The sequence below is a fragment of the Schistocerca nitens genome, chromosome 6 (genome assembly GCF_023898315.1).
Source record: "Schistocerca nitens isolate TAMUIC-IGC-003100 chromosome 6, iqSchNite1.1, whole genome shotgun sequence".
Classification (NCBI taxonomy): Eukaryota; Metazoa; Arthropoda; class Insecta; order Orthoptera; family Acrididae; genus Schistocerca; species Schistocerca nitens.
The window spans coordinates 529,003,086-529,024,127 of NC_064619.1; the positions used below are offsets into that span (position 1 = coordinate 529,003,086).

Here is a 21,042-nt window from a genome sequence, read left to right on the forward strand (position 1 = left end):
ACTTAAATAAAGTAAAACATATTTTCACTAAGATTGGAATATAAGTTCCTCTCCAAGCTGTGAACAAGAGTTTCCTCAGTAAGTATACAAGTATAAATTGGAAAATCCTTGAATACCCACTTTCCAGTGAGGGAGTGATAGATGGAGGGGGGAGGGGGATGATCCATTGATGTCATTTCACATTCTTAATTTTATTGCTTTCATGTATTGTAGTGAAGTTGCAACGTAAGTGAAATACATTTTCAATAAACATATAAAACTTTATATTTTTGGGTATTAGATTCATTTTTAGCCTGTATTCATAAAATGTGAAGATGCTTAAATGAAAAGCTTATGAACATACATGTGACTCCTGTATTACCCATTTAGTTGCAAATTAGTTACTTTGATTCTTCACAGATGTCTATTTGTTTTTGCTTCTATATTAAAGTACTGACACTAAGTTAGGTGGAACCAAACTTATCTTAAGCATTAGCAGATCTATGAAATTATTTTTGGCCCAGAGTTAACATAGGTTTTGAGTAGGTGAAAAAGAATTATTCTGAGCATAAAACTGAACATGGCAATGCTGTGTTAAACTACTGTATTCATATTAGGAAGGAAATGACATGCCAGTTCAAAATTCCCACTCTGAACGTCAGTCATTACCTTGAATCCATCCACATATAAATTGGAGTAGTTTTTGCAATAAGTTAAAACTGTGTGGTAGATGATGACTTGAACATGGAACTTTTAGGCATAGAGAAGTCTGTCATGAACAACCTGTTCCATAATTCCAGTTAATAAAACAATATAGAACAGTGGGTATAATTTGGCCTGATGTGTTTGTCAGCTTCAATGGTCAGCAATTATTCTAGGCAAATTGAAAGGTCTTTTAAGTTTTTTATGTCCTAATGAATCTTTCAAATACCCTTCTTTGATTACTGAGATGCCCTGTAAAATTTGCATTTAAATCTGTATGTATTCTCAGAATGCTGCCCCAGATAACATGTTGGAATATTGATTAAAACACATAGTCACTTATTACATAACACCACAATTTCAGCGTACTCAACTTGCTGGTAGTCACTAGCCATTGTTGTAAGCATCTTAAACAATGCCAAAAGTTAAACCGCAGGTTCAGCATTCTGAAGAAGAGAAATTTTTATTTGTTTATTTTAATTATGCTAAGGAATTCTTTTTGTTGGCTTTTCAACCTTAAATATGAAGTTTTCCTACCAATAAGAATTTTTGATTTTCAATCTTAATGTCTTAATTAGTTAACTGACTTGCCTAAAAACACAAAGGAATCTCATAATTTGCAGAAAGACCTCCGAATGATACTTTTTTCAGCTTATGCTTAACACAAACAAATTAATACAATGTATGTGAATATGAAAAAAAGGTGTGGAGGGGGAGGGGGGCAATTTTCGTAGTTACACCCATGAAGCACAAGTGTCAAATACAGTATTTAATGGCATCCATCTGTAACAGTTTATGGTACCACAATCACCTAAATCTAGTTGTAGGAAGCCAGCAAGAACTGTAAATTGATGAAGGATGTGTCAAATTTTAATATCTTCGAAAAAATAAGAGTTTTCTATGTCAGGCTATTCTCAGCATAATTTACTTAATAGTTCATAGATGACTGACTTGTTTGTCATGTTATATGCACAGGATGTCAAGGTGTTTTTTTTTTTTAATTTCCAGAACATCTTTAAAATAGTTGAAAATTGAACTATAAAGGTGAAGCATGTTATTTGTGAATCCTCAGAAACATACAGTTAGTTGCATGTAAAGACTGAACTTACTGTTACCATTCTCATTTGAAAAGTGCAACTGGGGCACTTGTCAGTAGATAGAAACTTTTAAAATGTCTAGAGTGAGATAAAAATGTATCATTTATCACTGGGAGTTTGTGTGTTCTAACTCATATTTGCTAGTTTGCATTGAGAAAGTTCGTTTTATCTCAGTTCATGAGACTTATGTTACGTTGTACACATACATAACTTTCATAATGCACAAGGTTTTGTTGTCAGAAAACTGTCAAGGCTCTACGTATCAGGGAAGGCTATTTACTTTAGGCAGTCCTAAGCAGAGAACTTTCACACAAGTATTACAACATTAGATTTATTTGTGGCAGATCTACAGCTTTCCATACAAGGCACTAATAATTGATAAATGACAAAAGATCCCAGTTCTGTGAAATAGTCATGCATGTTGTAAGAGTATTCTGGCAGTAGGCTTCTGTTGTCCAACAACACGCACAATAAGTTCACATTAACATCCATATTTCTTACTTACATATGTATCCACACATTATACACATATTTCAGTTTCTTTCTATATTTAGTGATGCACGATTTAAGCGAATGTGTGTTAAGAAAATCGAAAGATAGAAGCATCACTGTAACTTTGATGTTGACTGTATTGTCAAACAATTGTTCTTCTTTTTCAAGAGGCCCAACACTGTATTTCATATAATCTTTTTTTGTAATTTCATGGCTACTTTGCAGTTGGAGGATCGATAACCTTGCCACGTGCAAAGGTTTTTGGACCAGTCATCTGGGCAGTCACTTTGCTCTCATCATTGTCCCGTGTGGTCATTGGAGCTGCAGTGTTAGAAGGTTCTGTATACTTGCTTACTGGCACAGGTTCTTCACTGTTTACTCCAACAGCAGTTACATAAACAACATTGCTGTCAGAATCTTTTCTTGGAAATGCCTTTGTTACAATGTTAGGTATGGATTTGTTTTCAGAACTTCTTGGCGAAGGCATGAGATCTGGAAAAATTGAAGACAGTGGTAGTGGGGCAGATTCCTCTGATGGTGGTCTGAGAGTCACTCGACGGTTTGTCTTGTCCAAATCTTTCCCTCTGGCAGGAGTAGTGCTTGGACTTTCTGTAGATTTTTCTGTTGTTACTGGAGTAGTGGATGTAGTAGTAGGTGCTGCTGTTGTCGATGTTTGTTGTCCAGCTGCTGAGGGATATTTGCTGCCAGATGGGTATTTGCTGCTCCTGCAAACACAGTGTGACTCAGCAAGCTCTTAATGCATGTAGCGCACACACACACACACACACACACACACACACACACACACACACACACACACACACACAAAATCAGATTTAGCCACTAAAAGATGAAGATTTAGTCAAAGTGTTTCTTAGAGAGGTCACTGTGATACGATTCATGTATTACCTTAATGTGCATTATATATACAGCATTGCCATACTGTTTGACATAAATTTTAATTTATACATGAACATAATTTTTTCTTCCACCAGTTTTATTTTTCATGTGAGTACTTACATCTATCCACGTCAAAAAAATTAGTCTACACACCACTGCCAGTTACTGCTTTATCCATAAATTTTAAAACTTTTCCAAAATTTAATTTCATTTTATGTTTTAAAGTTTTTAAGTTTTTGATAGTTTTTGCACAAGATAGATCAATAGATAGATGTTAATATTTGAAATATATATGTTGTTAGTACATGGAAAAAATAATACTGTTAATTATTGTAATGCTCCATTTACATAGAAAAGGGTAATCTAGAATGCAACTGCAACCAATAAAAGATAGAAAAATGTTTCCTTATAAGACAACAGCATACTGTCACTCAATCAATCTCTCTCTCTCTCTCTCTCTCTCTCTCTCTCTCTCTCTCTCTCTCTCTCTCACACACACACACACACACACACACACACACACACACACACACACACTGAGACATTCACTTATTTTTGGGAACTAAGTTTACTTTTATGGAAGATGAAAGAAAAGATTTTGATAGGAAGTTATCCTGTCTAGGCCTGTAAAAAGTCTAGATCCTCTTATTTTTTTTCTGGCAGTTCTGAAAGTTTGTGAGTTTAGTGACCCGCAGCCACCTAACACCGTGTGTGTGTTGGGGGGGGGGGGGGGGGGCACGTCAAATTTTCGCGAATGCGTCAGTAGTTCTGTGCACGCCGCCAGAGGCTCTGGGTTTATTCGCGCAAAGTGCGTACCATTTATTCCTTGTTTTTGTTACCTTTAGTATGTTAATTATTCAATGTTTGTTATCTCTCTTTCTCTAGTGTGTGGTCCTTTCATATGTGTTTAGTAACGCTAGCAATGAGGAGCTCGCTGACCTCGACTAGACTATTGCACATTACTAGAATCATGAGCTCTGTATTTTAGCTCCGCGCACAAAAATAAAGTTCCATCGTTTAGTTTAACATAAGAAAATAAATAAATAATGAAACCCATCCCGCTCGCCTGCACCGTCACCTGACGTACGCTGGTATCACCGGCGTTTCGGGGAAAGTGCACAATGCTGCACCAAACCATGTGCATTCCCAAATGCCAGCGGCAATTGAACATTTGCCGTTCTCCCGTCAGCCGACAGCACATCTAGTGGGCATTTTGGTTCGCAGTGTAGCTGTTTTACGAACGGCATCGCAGAATCACAGGCCTTAATTCATTTACACTGTGGCTGAAGAGTCTTTCACCATTTGTCTACGAATGGTGTATTACGACATAGTATTTACATCTTTCCACAGTTTCATTATGTTATATCTTCATTTAAATTATCTTTACTGCACAAAAAGTTTTAATTCCTAGTAAAAGAGAGATATTTATTGTAAATCCCTTGATTAAAAAGCTTCCAAGAATTGGTATTAAAAATTGTAATTTGTCTTGCTGTCATGGGATAGATACACCATATTTCACAGTTTTTACAAGTTATATGAGCACAGAAGATACTGATAACTGTCTTAGATACAAGACAGTTGGTATTCAATCCAAGTTAGTTCATAAATTAGGCTCATTTAATAGTAATAGAACAATACTGTTTGTTAGCAGTTATTGTTTCCCCAGACTTCATCAATACAGGATGCTGAGAGAGACCAAAGGATTTGAAGCATACAACAAGGAAAGAGAGAGATGTGAATTAGTTTTACAACTCTCTCTTAAACAAATAAAGTGGTTTTAAATATACTTCCACATATCTGCTGATGTGTATACTAGCCACAGGAAGTTAATAGTCCTCTTGAGTAGTTGTCACACCTAACAATTCTCTGTGGAAACACTAGCATAACTTTCATAAGTTATCAGAAAAAGGAACCTTTCCTTGGCTCAATTTATCTGTATTAATAATTTTTTTTTTTTTTTTTTTTTTTTTTTTTTTAAGTAATGTTCTGTATTTTTGTGTGTGACAATCTCTGCATTTAGTTTTAAGTTGTTCTTTGTATCAATGACAATTTGTACATAGATAAAAGTTTTTCTTTTCTGTATATGGGATAAGGTATGTTACAGTTATTATCAGATAGTAAACATACATCAACTGGAATTTGAGAAGGTAATGTGGAATATTCCTTATAGAGCAGTAAATACGTTTCAGATGCATGTTCTAAATGTGTAACTTCATGACAGTTCTGTTTTTAATCAGCTATGTGTTGGCAGAATTCTTGTTCAAATTATATACTTCTAAACTGGTAATGTGTGGAACGAATGCAGCTGAATGTTACACAACTCTGTATGATATTGTACACGCCATAAAAGTTCATTATATATATCAGAGCTAATCCTTTCTCTGTTATATTTAGTGTTTCTCATTGAAAGCACTCATTCCCTCATATCTCCTGCTGCTGATGTGATATATTATAGAATTCTCAATGCCTCTTTAATAATTAGTAGTAAACTGAAGAAGTTTGTTATTCAGTACTTCTTACAGTAAAAGCAGAAGAGCTGTTCTATCCTTCTACTTCATAAGACATCTACAGAGAGAAAATAAGTAAACTTTCTACACAATGGATGTAATTACAAACAAATTAATTCATAATCATTTGACTCCACCATCTCGAATAATTCACCTCATGTATATGCCAATAATGCATAAAAAGCGAAATTGTTTACTGTTCAGCATTATCTTGATATTTGTCATTCTGAGCTTATGCACCATCTTTCATGACCTTGTGGGTAATGGCACATCTCATAAACTTACTTCAACACTGATAAAACATAGTTGTCCGTTTCTTATAGAGCTTTACAGCACCACACCAAATGGAAATAAGATGTTCAGCTCCTACTGAGTTGAAATATAATTGAAATTACGAATGACGTAGACCAACCTAAATGATTTGAAACTGGTGAGGTGACAGAGAATTATTATTTCTGAAGAATTGCAAATTCTCTGGATAATAATTGTCAGGACCAAGAAAAAAATATTCCACGTTTGAGAAACAAACTGTTAGTTGGAAATAAACACCAGTTAAATAGGAAATTGTAGAATTTACATCAGATCCATGCTTTAGTCAGTAAATACCAAAATTAAAGGATCAGATCATGCAAGAACATGTGTAATGCTGTACCTATGGAGAAATGCGATGACAAAAATGAATCAGATAAATCTACATCTCACCAGACAAGATCCCCAATAGTGATACCTAAACAAATATTCAAGATTGTCATGCGTATGTCTAAAATAATTTTTCAGTTGTTAATGCCAAGGGTGACAGCCTTACAGAAAAAAGGTTTGTAAGGAGATAATCATTGTATGTACAACATCTGTGTGCAGATTTGTGATTTAGAAAAGCCGCGGGGTAGAAATCAAACTAATTTATTCTTTACTGTTTGGTGCATTGGTTGTACATAGTGTCGCATCACTTTGCACTGTATGATGCTTGGAATTACTGTGCAGCAGCTGCCTAGACTAATGGTTTTTTGATATGGATAGACATGTGTTCCTCACCTTCTTACCCCTGGGATGTGGACACAGGAATGGAGCCATAATTGTAATAGTAGCACCGTGTCTGTTCACATATGAAGTCCTTCACAGCATTGCAGTCATCTGTCTCCCAGGAAAGTTCTGGTGCCCTCAGTGTCACACAGCCTGTATTTGGGTTGTGATATCCTCCTCTGTTAAAAAGGATAACAATTTAAGACTGTTTTTGCATCTAAGTTATCATGAAAGTAAGTAAATTATTTAAAACCTTGGTAAATAAACATAATAAAGTTAGCTGCACTTTATAACTTTCTAAAAAGCAATGAAGTAAAACTGTAAAGGGAACAATTATTTCCCTTCAGTGCTAAGAAGCACATATGTAATGCACTTCTTTCCAGTTGATGACACTATTGAAACCATCCACAGAAACTGCCCTTGGCTTTATGGGTAATTGCTGCTAGACTGATCAGTGTTCTTCACCTTCTTATAAGTAATTTCTTGTCATTGTGCTTCCTTAAATAATTCAATATTTAAGGGCAGTAGGTCTTGCATATCTGTATTGGTGAACTCAACCATGACCCATAAAATTGCTACACCAGGAAGGATAACAAATAATTAAATGTTATTTATCATGTGTATACAGTATAAGAAAATGAATATGTGATTGTAGTTGATTTGGGAGTGTACAGTGTACAATAGTAATATATTTTACACAGAGCTGTCACCTCTAGTAGCAACAGTGGTGCTAACCTGGCTGGGCGTTGATTTGAACTTAACTCTTATATCAGCTAAGGGTACATCATTACATACTGCTTCAATCTGAGTGGCTGATGAGTGGTGGCATACCAGTCTTTTGGCAGCTTATGACCAGGTGTTTGCAGCAGGTGAGAAATCTTGCTAACATGCGTGCCAGAGCAACGTTTGAACACACACTGTATGCAGTCATGCAGTATACTGTCAGAAGATAACATTGTACATATCTCAAAGAATGGGCACAGTCACTTCAAAATTACATTTACAGCATCCCTGCTTTTATCCATTTAATACCGTTTAAAAGTATGTAGTGAATTATTTGTAATTTTAAATAAGTATGCAAAGAAATCATTTTCATACATATGCGTATAACGGACTTGCCCAATGTCTAATGCATGAGCTGTGTACAAAGGACTCGGGACCAATAAAAATACAGCACAACACAAATGTAACAGTTGCTCTCAAAATTACCAGTTATGTGAACCAAAAGTGATAATGTTCAAACACAAAGGTATCCGATACCATCACTCTAGATGCTGGTCTTGAATGACAATTACAAATGCAGTCTCTCAGTGTTCATTCTACTCGGAATATCCAGATGACTGCCATGATGCTGTATGCAGATCTGTGACTCTTACAAAAAGATGTGGCATCAGTTCTTTCATTGGATGCACCACTGTTAGTGTGCCTCTCTCTCTCTCTCTCTCTCTCTCTCTCTCTCTCTCTCTCTGCTGCCCTAACAAGGGTATCTGCAACAATGGTTGTTGTGCTGACAGTCGTGGTGCTCCATGATCCTGCCACTCCTGGTACATATTTCTCCTTTTTACAGGAGACATAACATGATCTCTCACAAACAAACAACGTTAACATGGTCTTTTCTCCAGAATGAAGATGGCATCACTCATACCTACTTTTTAGCATTCTGCTGAAGTGCTAATTATTTGCATATTCAAGCACTAGTGCATGCTAATTTGACATTTGTTGCATGCCCCCTTCATGTCATTGCAGTTTTAATGGTCAGCAATGTGTGTGCGCTCATTCACCAAAAAAATAAATAAATAAATAAATCATGTCACTGGGAACATAAATAATGTTAGAGCCTTGAACAATGTTTCCTGTAAACAGTGACTGGAAAATAATTAAACTTCACTGTACCAATTAAAGAAGTTCTTGTATTCATAGTTTCATTTTTTATTGGCATTATATGTGATTTACGCTGCAGTAATTTGTATATCGACGTGTACACCTTATATTATAGGGTGCGAAACAGCCAACACAGGGGACGTAGGCATCCTTTCTTGAATTGTGATTATTTTAAACACTATGTGTGGTCAAAATTGCTATTAATTTCAATAATCCTTCTATCATTACTTGTTACAATGACTACTAAAAATGGAAGTACAACATTGTGAACAAGGGGCTATGAACTAAATTGCATCTTCTTTTCTTGTGTACTATCATTCTGAGAGAATAGATATAATTGATAACAACCTTAAAGAAAGTTTTCACCCTTTATATTGTTGGTGAAGTTAGCTACCTAAACATTTCTATTTGTTATTTGTGAAGTTCTACTGATAGTTTTTATCACCTTCGTCTCCTGTTGCTCTTGCTTCTTCCCTCAACTATCCCTTCATTTACTACACCACCATCATCAGATGCAGCGTCTTGGTCTTCAGATGCTGAGTGGAGATCATTGGATGGTAGGTTCCTCATGTAATTGAATGTACTGTTGAAGGGCAAGCCAGTACTCATCCATAACATCATGTCTGATGTTCCAAGCCGATTCCCAGAAGTCCAGAAGTCATATTTGTTATAACCTGTTTTGCATTAATAGATACTTTAAGTACAGTTACAGGAAGGTATTCTTGTTAAAGTAAAGATAAATTCTGATGACATGTTATAAAGCAGTTGTAAGAATTGGCATTCTGTCTAAGAATGGGGCAATACATGAAATAAGGAAAGACAGCTGCTCAGTGTAGCAGGTCGATGCCTTGAGCACAGAAATACATACTATTTTTTATTTATTTGACCATGTGTAACTGTCAGATAGTAAGTTATTAGCTTCTAATACTTTCACTTACCAGCATTCCTTAAATACTCCATTAAAGAATCTGCCTTTTCACGTGATTCAAATGATGCTAGTTGCAATCCAAGTGATCGGCAGTACTGATATGCTAGGAAATAATTGAGCTCCGGTGAGTATGGATTCATACGACTGATGAAATATTGCACTCCATCCAGCTGTATTGTTGTGATTCGCTGACCTGCAAAGGAGAAAAGTATTTCTCAGTTGAACTGTATTGCTACAAATTTGGTTCTAAAAATGAAAATACATTTAATAATTTAGAGCATAAATTTTGTTTGTACGATAACTGCTGCAACTTGCAGTATAGTATTTGTCGTAAATAGTAAATCTGACAGAACTAAACAAACTGTTGGCATCAGGAAGCAGAGCAAATAATTGAGCTCTAGTGAGTATGGATTCATGCGAATGATTAACTGTAAAAGGACCCATCAGATTTTGGACTGTGAATACACATTTCTACACTAAAGTTAAGTGAAGCGTGAGAATATCTCCAATCAACCATGTTTCCTCAAAATGAAATGAAAATGGATTATAACTCAATCTTAGTCAGGATTAAGGGCCTCTACATTTGAATTGGTACATTATAAGCTATTTGTTATCAAAAAGAAAGGGGGAAAGAAACAGAAAACATTGGAAACTCTGGGTAAATTGTTAAGTTTCTGGTTGTTCTTTACAGTGAAAGGAATGTTCATTTCAGTGCATATCTTGCAGCATGTAGAAAGTATTGTACCAGGGGACACCACTGTGACCGAGCGGTTCTAGGCGCTTCAGTCCGGAACCACACTGCTGCTACGGTCGCAGGTTCGAATCCTGCCTCCAGCATGGATGTGTGTGATGTTTAGGTTAGTTAGGTTTAAGTAGTTCAAAGTCTAGGGGAGTGATGACCTCAGATGTTAAGTCACATACTGCTTAGAGCCATTTGAACCATTTTGAACCGGGAGACAGTCCCATCTGCATTCTTTCCAAATTGTATATGTCTTAAATCCATTGAACTTTTCATCAACTGTAAATAAATTTTGTCCTTTTCATAGATTCCTAATCATCAGCCCACTCTGCTTCTCACTTCAATTCACTTTCAATTCAGTTATCAAATTTCCTTTAATTTATTGCATCCTGGTTACCATATCGCATAAAAGGATAGTATCAAAGGCTGCACTTTGTTAAGCAGTTGAAAAGCACTTATCTCTATTGCTCTAAAAGTGTAATGAGATTCCATATATGAGAAATAGTGTACAAAAATATTCTTTTATAACCACATGATCCAAGGTTTTATCATCTGAATAAGGAAGGGATCACTTTTCTGCTAGAGCTGCCATTTGTATGTTTCCTATAGGTACTGTTGTCTCAGAAAAAAGAAACTGAAAATGAAAAACCAGGCAGAGCAGTCTGAGATTTTTGATTGCTTGTCCCCCCCTCCAAAAGAGAGAGAGAGAGAGAGACCAAGTTATCTGACTACATTTACTGTGTGATGGTGGAAAAATAAGGGATTCATGAACCTGTGTTCAACTTTGAATACATAGTGCTTTAGTGGGTTAAAGTTCTGCAAGAGGCACAATACCTCACCTTACAGTTCACCCAACTAGTTGATGTGTGTATACAGCGCAACTTAGTATCTGAACCACGGTGTTTTTGCGTTAATCTTTCATTCCTGGTACTGTAACTGATTGGAAATTTAATCCTGAAACCGTTTGTACAGTGTGGTAGACACTGAGCCATGTACTCTTTCAAAACTCTAAAATAAATAAAACATTGTTGTGGGTTTTTCATTGAACAAAAAGCACTGTGGGCATGAGTCGACTATTAAAATTATTCAGTATATGGAGTTACCAAGTTCAGATATCTGTAGACACAGGAAAAAAGTTCTCTATTGATGCAGCAAAGGCAAGTTGTCAAACACTGTATTTCTAAAAGAAGGCATTTTTATTGAGAAGAATTCTGATTTAAATTTTATACTTTATTCCTCAGATGGAGCAGGCATTGGACACATCAGTGTCTGTGGTCAGGTGTTCCATTAGTCTTCATCTAATATTCAAAAATTCAGAATCTACAATCATGAACACATTGTAATGGGTGTACATGTCTCATTTATATTGATCAACTGGATAGAAGCACAACAAACTAATTATGTCATACTGTCATTTCATCTTGTAAAGCACATTAACTGTAGAACGTACTGTCGAACAGTGACTGAATTTCACTGATATTGACTTCAAAAGTTTGTTGAAAAGCTTCTGGAATTGTAGCAATTAATTATTAATATTTAACAAGATATTGTTTATATCTTTACAAGATGCTGTGGTGTGTAATTGTTTCACACAGATAAACTGTGTGTGCAATGCTGTTGTATCTCCAGTAAAAACAAAGTGCATTCTTGCTTGGAACTGACATTTTGTGAAATGATTTCCAATCCAAAAAGCTTCTTGAATTCCAATACATGTTCCAGTCCTTTCAGAGCTGTTGGTAGTAATGATGTGCTTCTGGGTGTTCTGCTTTGTTATTGTTTCTATGTTATGCACAATATTTCAGTGACAAACCCAGTTGTCTTCTTCATATGCTGTAAGTTTTGTTATTGTGTACACTCTGCCTGGACTGCAACCAGACTGGCACAACTAGGCAGAACACCCAGAAGCCCACCATTAACGAATCATGCCAACAAAACCTAAGAGATCACTTCTGGTACTAATGTATTCTTAACATGAAATCCACTACCTTTAGCAAGTTCAAACATTACTTCATAAGAAAGAGAGAAAACTTGACTGATGAATAACAAAACTGGAAAAACATTTAATTTACCATCACAAAAACGAACCTGTCAAGGGACAGCAAAAGAAATAAACAGAAGAGGAAATATGACCTTTGTGGTGTCACCGCCAGACACCACACTTGCTAGGTGGTAGCTTAAATCGGCCGCGGTCCATTAGTACATGTCGGACCCGCGTGTCACCACTGTCAGGATCGCAGACCGAGCGCCACCACAAGGCAGGTCTCGAGAGACGTACTAGCACTCGCCCCAGTTGTACGACGACGTTGCTAGCGACTACACTGACGAAGCCTTTCTCTCATTTGCCAAGAGACAGTTAGAATAGCCTTCAGCTAAGTTAATGGCTACGACCTAGCAAGGCACCATTAACCATTTGTAACGTTGCATGTACCTCAAGATAGAGTCTCACTTGTATCATCCAGAATGCTGTATACCAAAGGACAATATAAAAGTTCAGTGTTCTAGTAGCTACGTTCTTTTCTTTATCACATTCATTACGAATCCTGTTCCAGACTTAACGCCAGATGGCGTGAGTTGACGCGTGCCCTTTCGGCTACTTCACTGTGGACTGGCTGCCTTAACAGTCCACTACAACCTTAGTGCTTTCTATACATCAAATAGAGTTTCCAAAACCAAGATTCCAATGTGTGTGAAAGAGTACGTTTACTATCAGTGTGATTACCAGTTTTGACTTAAAACAGCAAGACATGAATTTTTAACGCAAAAAAACTATAAAACTCAGGTTTGTTAAGTGAGCAATGGGAAGATTCTTGCCATTAATTATGAGAAGTGGGGAAAACATATGGACGAGGGAACAAACTAGAGCTGAAGATATAATTATGGCCATAATTAAAATAAAATTGAGATGGATGTAGCTAACTGAAAGGATAGGAGATGGGCCGCGCGGGATTAGCGGAGCGGTCTAAGGTGCTGCAGTCATGGACTGTGTGGCTGATCCCGGGGGAGGTTCAAGTCTTCCCTTGGGCAAGGGTATGTGTGTTTGTCCTTAGGATAATTTAGGTTAAGTAGTGTGTAAGCTTAAGGACTGATGACCTTAGCAGTTAAGTCCCATAAGATTTCACACACATTTCAACATTTGATAGTAGATGGGCCAAGATAACGATACAATGGAAGCTGGAAACATGTAGGAATGACATGTATGTGTATGGAAAAGTATGGAGGCAATCTTCAATCCAGTGGTGGATGTGGTATTACTCGTTACTATGAACCATTGTTAAAGTGCTACACTAGAGATTGCAAAAGAAACAATTGTCATTGGCGATAGATGAGTCACTGTGTATAGTGTCTTCTCTACTGTCAGCGTGTGAATACAGCTACAGTTATTTTCCAGAATTCCTTGGTTCGCTCACAGTAAGCTCTTGGAATAGTTTTTACACAGGGTAGCTGCTAGCTTTAAATGACAGGAAAACCACGTTTTCTTGGTAACACCAACCCAATGACACTGTGAACTGAGGGAGATGAGAACATCAGTACACAAGGAGTGGAGAAAAAGGAATCGCTAGAATTCAAAATCCTGTCGTCATGGAATCATGAGAGACTTGTTAAAAGATCAGTTCGGCTAGGTAGTACTAGGAAATTGGCTGTGACCTTATCAAAACACAATTTTGGCTGTAGTCAGATGTGATTCATTGAAATGGTAAAAAAAGTAAAATTAGTGAGGCCGTTGGGATTTGAATCTCGCTCCTCCCCAATACAAGTTTTGTTGTAACCCCTCGCCATCATGCTCGACAAAAGAAAGAGGCATGGGCTATAAGATGAGAAGATAAGTATTAGATACGCTACATCCTCTTTGAGCACCCAACGTCAGCGTCGCCCGCTGATCCATGGATCGCTGTCAGCCGTCTCGGCATGCTACGGTGCACCCAGCCGCCCAGTCACTTGTCATAACGGCTATGAGCGGCCGTTTCGGCTGGTTGCAGGCAGTCTGCATCAGAAAACCATAACGTCACGCGGTGGACTTCGGCAACAGCCTGAAGATGAGTGTGGGATAGTAGCATTCTAACTAGACGCCCGGCCGAAGACCTTATCGTTACATTGCGCTCTTCTTCTACCCCGACTCCCGCGATTGTAGATTCAATCTCAGCGCACCGTGCCCAACTGCTCGGAACCCTCATTATTCACTGATCGCCTTCACTTTTTCGGTTTCGCCTTGTTTGATTGCTGTGCGAGATAAGTAGTCAAGCATGAAGCAGAGACGAGCAAAGCGCGTGCGTTCAGGGCAGTTTGCATTCCCTTTTTGTTGCTCAACCTGTTACAAGGAGATGGAGCAAGTTGGCACATCACATAATATGTCAGATGATATTTCTTCTTTTTTCCGAAGCTGTGATACAAAATGAGGCATAGGCTACCTAATAAGCCGAATTGACTCGTTGAGTGACCCACATTGTCACGGTACCATCTAACTTTCATTGCCCCTAGTCTTCGAACTTCTTACTCAAGAGAGAGAGCTATTCGAACTTGTTTGCTCTGAAAAACGCATTTGGCAACTCTGTTTCCGTAAGTTTTAAGGCAAGTTCTCATCTTTATCGAAAGAAAAATAAAGATACTATAGAATCAAATTTCACACAAATAAAATATACTGCGTGGCTAAATGTTCTCAGACAGACATTGCTGTTTGTTCCAAACGCCGCACATGTAACTAGTAGCATTTCCCAGCTCCTGTTACTACAGTGACGGTCTTTAATCATCGGGGAAGAACTAAGATACATATTGAATGCGACATTTGTTTTCTATTCTTTCTGAAGCATTGAATGCTGGATTGTTAAGCGAATTTGTCTACCACCCAGGCGATACTCTAGCCCACCACAACGACTGATAGTCGATGCTGTTTCAGGCGGGTCTTTTGAAAAGGCCATTCTAACAGGTTCATTTTATTTTCTTCAAGTGAGGACTTGAGAGTTCATTAGCAGTCAGGTGCAGGTCTCAGATGTTTTCAGAAGTACCTGAATGTATCTTGCCATCTGTTTGAACAAATGGCCCAGAAGCTTCCACTGAATATCATACGCGAAACAGGTAAATACCGTTTGCCAGGTATTCACCAGGTCTACAACTGCTCATATGTGTGGCACATCATCCACGGCGACATTACAGTTCACATCGGCGCACTGTTGTCAGCGTTTGCTGCGTTATAAGCAGCGTCGAGTGTCCGTTCGTGGATCTGACTGCTCGTTCATATTGTACCATAGATTGTACTATAAGCCCTACCACTTAATTCTTATGCCTGTAAGAACGACGGTTCCGATTCCCTGACACAACACTCGGGGCCAGTTCGAGAAATTTTTCCCAACAAGCGACTTATTTGGCCCCTCCGTCCTTTTCCCTCGCGCACTTTGAGGCTAATTGCCAAACCCACTGTACACAAAACATGCACTTGTGCACCCCTGGCACCCCTCTCACCCTGGCAACGCAAATGGCATTAATAATGGGTGGCGCATTTACAAGTAGCCCTTCCTTTTGAATGCGAATGCAATATTTCGACTTCTGAAATAAACAGCTACAAAAATGGGCAGTTTTATGCAATAATCGATTGTCAGCATTCTTCTGTCAGCATTTCAGTATATGTCATCCCTGAAGTTAAACGTTTGTCTTTGCGATCAGCAAAATGACTTTCTCTATAGAAGAAATAATTGAAATTTCGGAAGCGTACGTGAAAACAGGATCGATTAAGGAACTCGCGAAGTTTTCGGGGTCATGTATCGAGACAGAGGACTACCAGCAAAGAGAGCAATACAGAGTATGTATAAAAACTGGCGCACCTAATGATCTGTGCAAAATGTAAAACGACAAAAAATTCCTTCAGTTCGCAAACCAGAAGTTATTGCAGACATTCGCCGGAGAATTATTCAGAGCCCATTGAAGTCCACGCGTAAATTGGCCCAACAGGCGCATGTAAGTAGGAGTAGTTGCCAGCGGATATTGAAAAGCCTTAACTTGAAGCCGTATCGTGTGACGGTTGTGGAGCAATTAAGGGAGGGTGACAGTCAGAAATGTGTGGATTACTATACGTGGCTCCTGAGTAACATCAACCATGGTGTATTAGAACCTTTCCATTAAATCATGCCGGCCGCGGTGGTCTCGCGGTTCTAGGCGCGCAGTCCGGAACCGTGCGACTGCTACGGTCGCAGGTTCGAATCCTGCCTCGGGCATGGATGTGTGTGATGTCCTTAGGTTAGTTAGGTTTAAGTAGTTCTAAGTTCTAGGGGACTGATAACCACAGCAGTTGAGTCCCATAGTGCTCAGAGCCATTTGAACCATTAAATCATGTGTCATGAAGCATGGTTTCATCCTTCTGGTCATGTGAATTCACAGAACACGAAGTACGAGGGTAATCCCAAAAGTAAGGTCTCCTATTTTTTTTTTTTTTTTATAAGTGCAGAACTCTTGTTTGTGTGGCAGTTGGTCACACTGTTACGAAGAGTGCTTCACGCGCTGTGTGTGAACATGCGCAAGCCGCGCTGAGGCGCTCAGTATTGGCTTGACAGCCGTTGAGAATGGAGCTCCCGTTGGATGTTACCGCTAAGTGCGAATTGCGCGCAATTCTTCGGCTTAACGCAAACGGCACTGCGCCGATTGAAATCCATCGCCAATTGACGGAAGTGTATGGTGAGTCGTGCATGGGTGTCAAAAATGTTCATAAGTGGTGTAGAGAATTTGCAGCTGGTCGGACCGAAATTCACGACGAACAAAGGAGCGGGAGACCGTCAATTTATTAACGGAAACATTGAACTACCGGAAGGTGTACGCAAGATAGATGCCACGCATGCTGACTGAGGACCACATGCGGCAACGAGTTGATGCTTCCCGCGCATTTCTTCACCGCCTTGCAGCCGAACAGGACAACTTTCTGGACTCAGTTGTCACGGGTGACGAAACCTGGGCATACCACTTTACACCTGAGACCAAGCAACTATCACGCCAGTTCATAACTTTCTGAACAGCATGGCGGCGAGCTGGTATGACATGGGCATACAAAAACTGCCACAGCGTCTACAAAAATGCATCGACATAAATTGTGATTGTCGAAAAATAGCTAAATGTTCAAGCTGTAAACCATTGTAGAAATAAACAGGTCTATGTACTTATAAAAAAAATAGGAGACCTTAGTTTTGGGATTACCCTCGTATTGGGCAATGGAGAACGCTAACATAGTTTGGCAGCCACTACTTCACGATTTAAAAAAAAAAAAATAGGTTTGGTGCTTTGTAACAGGAACGCGCATTGACACTACCCTCAATACGGTTCTGTAAATGGAAATTTTTGATTCATTTTGCGCTCAACTCTGATTATGAAAGACAGTACTGCTTCTTCCAGCAGGATGGGGCGACATGCCACACTTTTAGGGTATCCCTGGAACGAGTCCATGATGTCTTCACTGAGGAACGAACTGTCAGTAAACATTTATGGGCACCACGTTCACCAGATCTAACATCATGTAAAATTTTCCTGTGGGCATACTTGAAGAGCAAGGTCTATGAAACAAATCAACGCACAATACAGGAACTGAAAGACAACATAGGCCTTGGAAGTTTCTGCCATCGATTTCGAAACTTTACGCCGAGTGTAACTGAATATGCACAGACGTGCACAGCTGTGTATTGATAATGCAGGGGGTCACTTTCAACATCTTCTATACATGTGTTTTTCACTGTAAATAAATTGTTAAGTCCATTTCAGCTCTTCGCTTCTGTAGCTTCACGCAATTTCCTTTATACTTAGACGGGTTATTTTTATCTGTGCCACCGTGTATATATGATAAAATAAGTCCTGTATAAAAATCTTGTGGCGCCACTGGCGCACCTCTCAGTTCGGTGCACCAAGCTTATGCCTTAATCTGGCCGTTAGAGTAGTGGACGTAGCCACTGTAATGTTTTGGAAATTTATGTGATGGGAAGCCAAGGCTTATGGCGTTAAAAGTGGATGCTTGCAAGATAGTGAGTCTGAATGAAGAAAATAAATAATTTTGGATTATGCGCATCTATAAACTCATGACTGCATGTGATGAGGAGTCAGTTATATGGGTGGCGACAATTTTATTTGGAGCAAATGGTTAGCGTTGGCAGACAGCAGTCGGCCAGTCGGAACGGGCCTAAAGCCTAATCCGTGGGTGGTGTTTTACTAAATAAATTATAGGCAGTGATTGCCATCAAACTTTATTATACTTCCACCTTTATGAAACGTTGCGGATTATGCACATCGTCAGCATACTAACATTAATACAACGTATCACGCCAAACTGTCCTCGGTGTACGTCAGTGCTTTACTTATCATGTTTGATGCGGGTGTTTAGTGATGTCATAAAGGAGACATTTCGAAATGCGTTATAAGGTCGAAATATGGAATAAGGAAATGCGTTGTAAGGAAACTTTACAGCCGGTGAAGATATTTAATCTATTTAGTTATTAATTTGCATCAGCCAGATTTCTGCAGGTAACCGTGAACTGTGGTGGGGAGGCTGTCTGATACTATGGCGTCTGTACCATGGCGACATCTTCAAAGCGACCCACGTAACAGACTTGAGCGTGCCCTGTTATTGAATAAGAGTCGGTGTTGGAATCTCCACGAGATCGCCTGAAGAAAGACATGGAAGGATCGCAGAGACTTGCAACTGTAGTTGCAACTGGCCGGTTAGTCCCGGTGAAGCTGTTACAGCCAGAGAAATTAAACTGTAGGATCAATTGTTGTGACACAGTTATTTCCAGTCATTCACCCGATGTCAAGTATTGTTCAAGGGTCTCCTAATAGGCCAGTACCCTTTGATGCATGAACTCATTCTCCGGCATAAGGATGCAGCATTGTACAGTGCTCTGTGGTAGCATTCCCACGGTCTGAGAAAACAGCCTCGTAATTTGGGCGTGGTCTTCCTTTTTTACTTTACTTGCCGAAACGCAGGGTAGTACAACCATATTAATGCTTTTGCTTTCTGTAGCCAAATCAGTGTCTTCAAAAGGAACGCTAGCCTTGTTCATTGGAATGGTTCTAACGAATCGGGCAGTCTTGTCTTGCAATCCTTTGCATACATTTATGCTTTTCTTATGATTTCAGCTAATCGAGCCATGGACGACAGGACACAGTACCAATATGTTCGAAAAATCCGTGCTCGAAAATGTTATTTGTCAGGGCTCAAAGCTCAGTTCTATTGATCACATAGATAAGGGGTCACGTGTTTTGGACAGTCCGTGGCCTAGCGATCATCTGTATTATACGTATCGGAAGAACGGGCATAATGTTACCATCTTACAGTATAGGATCAAAGTGTAAACACTACACATTTCCTCCGGCACAGGCGAACAGAGCAAATCAGTTAGTTCTATTGCGTTAGGTGTTGTTGAAGGTGGACCGTAGGTGGCTTGGAAGCACCATTTACTGATGGGCGTTACTGAGAAACCCCAAAAACGATCGTTTTTGGGTACGAATGGAACCATTAGTGGGGGTGACCACTTCTATAATTTTTATTCGTTGCAAACCGTCGAATTTTTTTGCTATGAGCTCTTAAAATGATATTCTCTGGGAACTTCGAAATTTTTTCCGATATCATTATCCGTTAGCGAGATCCAGACGATTAAAATTGCCGTACTTGTGCACCTAAAATATGCATGTAATATCCAATCTGATGCGTAAATGCACTTTTAACTGACGTAATGCTTTTAGTCACAATTTTTTCACCAATCAATATTTATGACACACACACACCCTATATAATAGCCACTTCACGCATATACAGGCTGTCTTGACGTGGAAATTACTCGTTGTTGGCATCTGGTGGAGTAAGCACTGTACAAAAAATTATTTTGTCACACGAAATTCTTTGTACTTGCAAATCAAACACCGCAATTTTTTGATTTACAGTAGATGTATACTACAAATGTTGTACATTTGTATGTAAAGTGAACTTGCGTTGGATGAGTGTACTGCACTCACTTTAAAATAGAGGAAGCATCTATTTTGTGGTGTGGTCACTTTGCACCGAATATTTGTAGTATCATTTTAAAACCTTTTGTTTCTATTCCTAAGGCGCCGGCTTTAATTTTTTTATTTGACTTAGGACTCTATTTTTTTTATATTTTATTTGTACGAAGCGAATGGCGATTCCCATTTGGACAAAAAGAACCCCTGTTCTGCTTTCTGTGTTAACCTATTATGTATACTTATTTGTTGTCTGTAACCTTCCATTATGCATAGCTGCTTAATTGTTATTTGTAAGTGTCAAGGTGTATAAATACGTCGAGGTATATAAATAAAATGTTAAAACTTTACTCAGTATAGAATTAGTTTTTATATGAGCAGCAGGCCGTGCTGTAGCAACTGTCTGATTACAAAAAAGGCGAATATGTGCCTATTTAAAAGACTCTGACAGAAAATTGAGGAACCACCTGCCTGAATCATTGTTACGCCTTCCTTGCTAAAAAAATTTAGCATGCAAATACGTTCGCGATTTTTGTACTGAGGTAGTATCAGAGAAGATAGTGGGGGAGAGAGAGAGAGAGAGAGAGAGAGAGAGAGAGAGAGAGAGAGAGAGAGAGATGGATGAAGACAATAGCAGTGGGAGTCAAAGAGAGGGGAGATAGTCATAATCAGTGAAAGACAGTGGCAGTAGAACCCACGTGTTAAAATTTCCCGGTGTAGGGGTCAAAACCCTGAGCAAACCGTCTCCAAGGACATGTGTTGAGAGGCAGTAGACTCTAAGCGAAAAAGAAAGAGGAAAAGAGTGGCTATGGGAGGGGAAAAATGGGACAGAGGTAA

At 38.8% G+C, this 21,042-nt stretch overlaps 2 protein-coding genes across 7 annotated transcripts in view; one reads left to right on the forward strand and one right to left on the reverse strand.

The window, feature by feature from the left end:
* Positions 1–21,042, forward strand: part of LOC126262566 (cytosolic carboxypeptidase 1-like) — a 524,760-nt gene that overhangs the window by 262,383 nt on the left and 241,335 nt on the right. The gene's annotated exons all lie outside the window — the stretch shown is intronic.
* LOC126262568 (uncharacterized) overlaps positions 2,094–21,042 on the reverse strand; it is a 44,929-nt gene continuing 25,980 nt past the window's right edge. Inside the window, exons 2-5 of one of the 2 annotated variants that reach the window (XM_049959271.1) lie at positions 9,517–9,699; positions 9,024–9,252; positions 6,718–6,876; positions 2,094–2,995 (exon numbers count right to left, since the gene is read on the reverse strand). In XM_049959271.1, the coding sequence (XP_049815228.1) occupies positions 2,485–2,995; positions 6,718–6,876; positions 9,024–9,252; positions 9,517–9,699 (1,082 nt within the window). In that variant the 3' untranslated portion in view covers positions 2,094–2,484. Of the gene's footprint in view, positions 2,996–6,709; positions 6,877–9,023; positions 9,253–9,516; positions 9,700–21,042 lie in introns of both variants that reach the window. The other variant, XM_049959272.1, reaches the window with a different exon arrangement.